Source organism: Ostrinia nubilalis, chromosome 5, assembly GCF_963855985.1.
Source record: "Ostrinia nubilalis chromosome 5, ilOstNubi1.1, whole genome shotgun sequence".
Classification (NCBI taxonomy): domain Eukaryota; kingdom Metazoa; phylum Arthropoda; class Insecta; order Lepidoptera; family Crambidae; genus Ostrinia; species Ostrinia nubilalis.
The window spans coordinates 8600927-8609418 of NC_087092.1; the positions used below are offsets into that span (position 1 = coordinate 8600927).

The following is an 8492-nucleotide window of genomic DNA, read 5'->3' on the forward strand; positions in this document are numbered from 1 at the left end:
ATTCAAGTTTATGTTTAATACTTCAGTCAGAGGTAGAGTTTTAAAATACATATTAATGGGTGAAATGCTTTGCCTTAGGTACAGAAGAAGTTTAATTGTCTGAAGTAGAGTTTCAGTAGATACTCGTAACGTATATGGAATTACTCGTACATCGCTATTTTTGGAGATAATCTTTAGTGACGAGATGGATTGAATTTTACAAGATAATATAAGAAAAATACTTAACTTTAAAGCGGTCATCTTGAAGGTTACTGCCTGATAACAGCCCTTATCTATTGAATTGAGTCAAATGATTGACATCATTCTTATTAATTTATCATCTGAACCTTTGATGAAAACAAATGTAACGATTGCTTAAAGTAGTATGTAATACCCGAAGTAGATGCCACGCCAGACCAGGAGTTGATTGCGATTCCTTGTAATGGAACTGTGGTCCACATTAGTGACCTATATTTTTAATTTGATACAATAATAATTATTGTTTATGCTCATAAATAGTTTCCCTGCGTGGTCGAATCAGAAATGAGATGATCCGCAGGAGAATCAAATTGCCCGCAGAATCGCTAAAATTAAGTGGTAGTGGGCGGGGCACATAGCTCGCAGAGCTGATGGCCGCTGGGGCAGAAATGTTCTTGAGTGACGACCACGAGCCGGAAGACGTAGTGTGGGCAGGGCCCCCACTAGGTGGATCGACGATCTGGTGAAGGTCGCGGGAGGTACCTGGATGCGGTCAGCGCAGGACCGGTCTTTGTGAAAATCCTTCGAGGAGGCCTTTGTCCAGCAGTGGACGTCATTCGTCTGAAACGAACGAATAAATTAATTAAAAATTCTCTTTGCTCTATCTAGCATCTTCATGGCATAATGATAACTTGTGCAATAACCATTAGCAGATTTGGATCTGCTCCCTTTCTGTCTTCTTTGGTCCAATTTTCTTACTTTTCTCCTTGACGAAAAGCATCCAAGACGAAAGATTTACTTTTTACTAAATTGATAACAGGCTTTGAGAGTAAGTAGATAGAGACAAGACGGGTATTATTCAATCAATATATTTTTGGCGTGACGATAATTTTGGACTGTCTGCTTATCAACAGATTTGTTTGTTTTCAATACCTAAGTACTTAGGCGCATCACAAATATCACATTGTGATAACAGCAGAAATTGAGTTCAATACTGTAGTTGTGTATTGGATGACCGTTCTGCCGGTCGTTTGTTTTACTGCAAATTATCGCTGTTCACGCGAGAGTTACAATTATGGCTCTAGAAGGTCAGCAGTTGTTTCTAAGCAAGAGAATAGTTGCAGAAAAAGACATTTTAGATGGAGGAATATTGGTAAACGAATCGGGTATTATAGAAAAAATAGTCAATAGAACTGAAGCCGACAAAATCATCGCCGATAATGACGGAAAGATCAAGGTAATTTGATTATGACATTGCATGGCATTGCTATTATTAGCTGTCTGCAGTTTTTAATATGATGCACTTACACTTGTGTAGATACGAGATCAATTCCAGTTTTACGCATTTTAAGCATTTAATCTTTAGTTCAGAGATGTAATTCTATTACATAGATTTCATTTAAGTGTCTGTATATTCACACAAATCCATTTATTAAACATAGATAACCATTCGTTTGAAACATCAGTTTTACTTACTTATTTATAAATTGAAATCCTAGGCATGCGAATGCCTTCGGCACCTAATCGTTTACGTGATGGATATCTTGCAAAGATAGGAACTTGAAAACATTAATAGCGCTTAATATGTCGATTAGGCCTGCAGCTTATCAGCAACACGTTAAGATCATTAAAATAGACCGCCACAGTCCGTTCCACATCCCACATGATTTACGGAACCATTATCACTTCTCCTTCACATTGCTGCAAATCCTGTGTAGCCAGAACCGCTGTAACGCCAATAAATTCCGACTAATGATTTGGAGTTGGAAGCGGCCTGAATCCAACAGCTATCTGCAACTTTTATAAGGTCATCAGTCCAGCTAGTAGGTGAAGATACCGCGGTCTATTCCACTTTGATCACCTGGATTTGATCACCTAGGTGATCAAAGTGGACTCCAGGCGACACTTTGGTGTCCTTTGATCACCCATGGATAAGAAGTCCACTGCATCGCCTAGGTGATATTACCCATGGGTGATGAAAGGACACCAAAGGGTAGCGACCCTAGGAGTCCACTTTGATCACCTGGGTGATCAAATTCAGGTGATCAAAGTGGAATAGACTGGAGACTAGAATCATACGCCGAATATATTGTGTAGGTGGTGGATGGAGGCGATTTAGCGCTGCTGGCTGGTGTGGTAGACTCGCATGTGCACGTGAACGAGCCGGGCCGCACGGCCTGGGAGGGGTTCCGCACTGCCACCAACGCCGCCGCCGCAGGGGGAATCACCACCATCGTCGACATGCCTCTGTAAGTCACAGCTTTACTGAGCAGGCTGAATTCGTTGCGGCGCTTGCCAAACGGAGGTAGTCCACATAGAGCACCCGCCCGAATAGCACCTGCACGAACAGCACCTGGCCTAGTCCACGAACAGCACCTGGCGTAGTCCACGAACAGCACCTAGGTGCTGTTCTACGTCGGACTGTCGCGAAACGTTGGTCTAGGAAGCTATGGTAGAGCAAAACAATCATGTGACATGTAAATGCTCCTTGTGGAAGCAAGATTTGACTAGGTATATTTGTAAGAACTGATTCAATAAGTCTAGAAATTGTGGGGCAGAAAGTGTAAAAGAGAAAATTTTGCGTGATCTAGTATTTTAACTTACTGTGTAAAGTAAAATAAGTCAATCGCTGTATTTTTAGAAGAATTTATTTCCTTATATGTATAAAAATTTACAAAATGTACTAATATTTCAAGAGAAAAGCGTTATCAGTTAATACTAAAAGTAGTAACTAAAATATAAACTTTCAGGAACTCAATACCGCCGACCACCACCTTAAAGAATCTCAAAACCAAAGCATCATCAGCAAAAGGGAATATTTTTGTTGATGTTGGTTTCTGGGGCGGTGTGATCCCGGGAAACCAGGTTTGTGAAAATAATTACTTATTATTTAATGTACTAATATTAAAAATGTTCATGCCTAAGACGTCCTTAACGCTTAATAATTGTATGTTTTACTTATCTTATTAAATATTTTCCATCCAATAACAGGCTTACAGAAAAAGTTGTTGTTTTATAAAGTAGAATCATTCCGGACGATAAAATAATAAAGTAGGAACTATCCTAAGTACCTATCACATTGTAAAAATATTTCAGTATCTTTTTGCGATAAGCGTGTGTCACCTCCAACGAATTCAGACTTGAATCATGAGCATAATACCTAATACATATATTTATTTTGTTTTCAGGATTCCTTGCGTGACCTAGTGAAAGCTGGCGTAGTGGGTTTCAAATGCTTTTTATGTCCGAGCGGAGTAGACGAATTTCCCAATGTAGAGCCAAAGGATTTGGAGAAGGCTTTCGAAGCTCTAGAAGGAACTGGGTCACTTTTAGCGGTAATTAACTTAACAAGTTGCTGAAGACATTCGCGTTATGACTAAATCACAATAGGAAATAAATTGTCCAACTATTGCCATTCGTCTCAGATTTAACCTTTAACGTAACTGAAACAAACCTTGAAAGACTTAATTTATGACGACCAACATTTTTTTTAATGAGTGCTATTGAATAAACTGTACGATTAATGATATTTAATTTTAAAAAGACTTGATTGATAGACATTCAGTTAGATTAAAGGTATTGAAATGACATTTTAATAACTTTTTTTTGTTTCAGTTCCACGCTGAAGTAGAGGAGGAAACTGCTGCTAGTAAAAAGAAAATAAAAAAGAAAGGTAGGTTTCTGTGGAAAATACATGCCTTAACATAAACTTAAGATGGCAATTTAAAAGAGAGTTTTTTTTCAGACCCGGAAGAGTATGAAACGTATTTGGAATCACGACCGTCCAGTATGGAGCAGAACGCCATTTCACTCGTCACTTCTTTTCTCGACAGTACGAAGTAAGAACTATCATGGGTTGAGATCTACTCATGTATTTGTTTAAAGCAATTTTGCAGAAAACTACTCATAATCTATACTGGTCCATAAAAATAACCAGTTGGTTCCAAAATTTGCGAATGCCTGAAGCTTTGCATTGCATGAAAGTTGTTTGACTTTTAAAAGCCGTTTAGTATAGGTAGTTTTCTGCAGTAAGCTTTTTTGTTTCTATTCAAATATAATTCAGTGTCCATGGATTCCATGCAATACAAGGATCCTGAAAAGGCATAAGCTACACTTCAATATCTAGAGAAATCAATATGATATTTCAGTTCTTTCTTTGTCAATATTAAGAATAGTCAACTAAATACTTCCAACATTTAACTTTAATGCAATTTAGCGTCCGCGTGCACATAGTCCACGTATCATCAGCTAGCGTGGTCCCCATGCTGGTCAAGGCTCGCAACGACCGCATCGCAGCCGGCCACTCGGGTTGGCGCGGCGGCGTCACCGCGGAGACCTGTCACCACTACCTCACGCTCTGCGCCGACGACGTGCCGCGCGGGCGCAGCGAGTACAAATGCGCTCCGCCCATCAGGGATAAGGACAACAAGGTTCTCCCATAGAAAGATCTTCATTCTCCCATTTATATGCCAATAGGAACCTGTTTATTACATGAAGTAATTGATTATTTAATTATTTAAAACTTTTGGATTATAAAAGGTTGCAGGAAGGCGCTGAATCCTGAAAATCATTGGAGGAAGCATATGTTCAGCAGTTTTTTTTATGTGACAGGAGGCAAACGAGCAGACGGATCGCCTGATCAGCAGTGGCTGAAATGGTGTTTCAATTATTGTATTATAAGAATCTCTTAAAGTAATATGTGACTGTTTGTTAGGTGTTTACATACGTGTCCCATGTTTATCATTGAAATTGAAACAATAGTTACTCCAAGATCCATGAGCTGATTCTTTTAATTATATCTCTTCCTCAGGAAAAACTGTGGCAATATTTATTAGAAGACAAACTGGACTTGGTAGTGTCTGACCACTCGCCGTGCACCCCTGAGCTCAAATGCACTAACAACTTAGAAGCGTGGGGCGGAATTTCATCAGTGCAATTCGGTAAGCTATTTATCAGCTGCTGCTTACGGAAAATCCAAAAGTGATTACATAAGACTACTTCATAATACTGTTAAGATGCGCGCTACGAGTAGAGCTGCTTTACTTATTCAACCACATTTTTTGCCATTAGTAAGTACCTAAGTAAAAATTCCTAGATAAGTAAGTACTTATCTAGGTAATTTTTGAAAATAGGTGTTGCAATCTTCTAAATATTATATAACTCAAAGGTGACTGACTGACATAGTGATCTATCAACGCACAGCCCAAACCACTGGACGGATCGGGCTGTTTGGCATGGTAGATGTTATGACGAAGGCATCCGCTAAGAAAGGATTTTACGAAACTCCACCCCTAAGGGGATAAAACGGGATCCACGCGTACCTACGAAGTCGCGGCCGGCAACAAAGAAAATATTTTAATAAACTTTGTTACTTGTAGGCCTGTCACTGTTTTGGACGAATGCCGTCGGTCGAGGGCTGGACCTTCAGACGGTCAGCAAGTACTTGTCATCTGGCCCCGCCCACCTGTGCGGCATCCAGGACAGGAAGGGGGCGCTGAAGGAAGGCCTCGACGCTGACCTGGTCTTCTTTGATCCTGATGCTTCGTTCGTCGTTACATCTGACATTATTAGGCATAAAAATAAGGTAACATTTTTGAAATCATAAATCTGCGACTTAATGCTATACCTAGATCAAAGCAAGATAGGTATTATCCAGTATTATCATTTCGACAAGGACTTAAATTAATGATGCTATCTAAACAAAGCAAGGAAGGAAGTTTCTATAAATGTATTGAAAATTGAATCGAATTGATTTCGAAGATATATTTTGTTTCTGCAAAGTATTATTAACACTCTACCTGAATTATTAAAACCGAAGCATTATCTGAAAAACTAAGTAGATATTATCTTATCCTGGTAATTTTAGATTTCAATAACCATTAAATACTCTTCTCTTAAATGATGCAAATGCAACGTCATTCCTGTTTGAGTCTCCTTACCAATATTTTAAATACGTAATTAGGAAACATAAAAGATTAGCGTCCTACATATACATTAAAGTAGGAGATTTTAACCTATAGTTAGTATTTATTTTAGTCCTCATAAAGTGCATTGAACTACAATGGATAAGATAGTTTAAATATTTTCTAATTAAATTATTTTTTCTTCTCCTAATAGCTGACACCGTACATTGGCAAGGAACTAAAAGGTGTGGTGAAGAAAACGTATTTACGCGGACAACTGATATACGCCGACGGGGACATTGTTGGCGAACCTAAGGGAACTTTGTTATTGAATAACTTCTAAAATAAATGAATATGGATAAGAATATTATGTGTTTTATTACCAACTTAGGTAGGTACTGATAGACGCCCGCAATTTTAGTATGTACCTAGTTTTTGGAGCTCTCTATCTACAAGCAAGTTCCTTTAACTGCCTTTAAGTCAGCTTATACATATTATTGTAAATGTACATTATTGAGGTTTTATTATTTTTTTAAACTTTGGCTTGGATTGAGAACCCTGTCTAACCACCACAAAATTCGAAACGTTAACAAACTACTATAATATGCAAAATATTTTACGAGATAACTCTATCAGTGCAAAAAAGAAAAGAAGCTAAGAGCTAATCAGGAAAAATTTTCATCGCGACAATTTCTCAATTCAGAATCAAGTTGATAGAATATGAACCTTCAGTTCATGTAAATAGTACCTATAAATCTTCATAAACTCCTAGGCAGTTGATAATTACCTCCAATAATACCTTCTTCCGAATCAAAGCAAATAATACCGAACAATATCAAGGTAGTTTCTTAAAAAAATGCATAACAAACGACATGTAAGCGATCTTATGGGCATTATTTTTTCAAAATTGTACGAAGTCCTTGAATAATGCAAATACAATGTATGAACATTGTAATACCCGTTCAAGGGTTAAATAAAGGTGTGGTAGCACTCGCTGCTTAGGCAATTACCCATCATTATAATGGCTTGAGTTCGATGAATTTAATTTCATGGTGAAATTCCATGACTAAAGTAAACCAAATGTGCGTATAGTTATTTAGTTTTTACATTATTTAAAATGATATCATTAACGGGATTTTTTGCAGATTTCATTTTATTATATTTCAAACTTCGTTTACGTAAATACATGTAGGTAACATAATAATGTTCTACTACTTAATACTAATAAGATTTGCTTAATTTGCGACTAGTGGAAAAATTCCAAGGACTGTGTGCTATTTCTTACTATGACATTTACCTAAGTGCGGAATCCTCACTGCGGATTCATTGGATTCAAAATTATGTTCTCTTTTGTTAAGATTACAAAAAGTATTTCACAAATCAATTTATCGAGATTGATGACAACAGTGTTCTCATTTTGTTTTATCAAAATGGGATTGAACACAATCAAGATAATGCACTGCTATCTTCCGAGATTCTAACTTTGTTAGTTGACATTTTGAGAACAGACAAGATTAAACAGGATATCTAGAGGTAAAGCCAGATGATAAAGTAGATAATGCATCCTTTGTTAAAGGGGTCTTTGCCCTCATGAATAGGTACCTACCTAAATGCAAATATTTTCTTGACTCTACGTTGGAGGATGCTTTTTTAATAAATAATTTCCTTTTATTGTTTTTTCAGTGTTTGTAAGTAGGTAATCATCGAAAATAAATAAATAAATATTTTTGGACACTTTACACTGTGCCATCTAGTCCTATGGGTATGGGATAACGGATATAATAAACTTTATACAACTGGTTTTTGTAAGTACATTACATATAGATAATAGAATACACCCAGACCCAATACAAACAAATATTTTCATGGATACAAATTTTGTACCGAGCGCGAATCGAATGCGCGGCCCTCTGGCATAGTAGCTAGTCCGCTACGCGAACCACTGCACCAAAAACGGCCGACTAAAATGCGTAGACAACACCTTTAGAAAACACATGCTATGCAATAAACACTATTAATGGCGCATGACTATTTCAGTATTATGTTTTCTACTGTAGCATGACTTCATGGCACTATTGCTGGTTTTACTTATTAAAACAATATCTTTGACTCTAGGTACACATATTTCTAGAAATGTACGGAAATGTTATAGTATCAATGACACTATCGACACTATGTGGCTAAGAATGTTATTGTTCAGCGGAAGCTGCAAGGTACCTGCCTTGCAGCGTGTACCTACACGTTCATAGATTTCATAAGCTGAAAAAAATAATCAGGAATGTTTTCATACGAATATTGTAACATAACATAATAATTTGTAAGTGTATTGTGTGTGCTTAGTATAGTTGTTAAGTACGTACTTAGTTGCTATATGTATTCTAAGCCCAAATTGAAGCAGTTTTTACTTAGACA

The 8492-nt window shown here is 37.3% G+C and overlaps 1 protein-coding gene across 1 annotated transcript; it reads left to right on the forward strand.

The window, feature by feature from the left end:
- The first annotated feature begins 1158 nt into the window (after positions 1 to 1158).
- LOC135071816 (allantoinase) lies at positions 1159 to 6445 on the forward strand. Its single transcript, XM_063965643.1, has 10 exons — positions 1159 to 1414; positions 2275 to 2426; positions 2928 to 3042; positions 3366 to 3512; positions 3793 to 3850; positions 3923 to 4016; positions 4394 to 4607; positions 4988 to 5117; positions 5556 to 5761; positions 6295 to 6445. Exons 1-10 carry the CDS (start codon positions 1253 to 1255, stop codon positions 6421 to 6423), a joined length of 1407 nt encoding a protein of 468 aa, XP_063821713.1. The 5' UTR covers positions 1159 to 1252; the 3' UTR covers positions 6424 to 6445.
- Positions 6446 to 8492: the final 2047 nt, after the last annotated feature.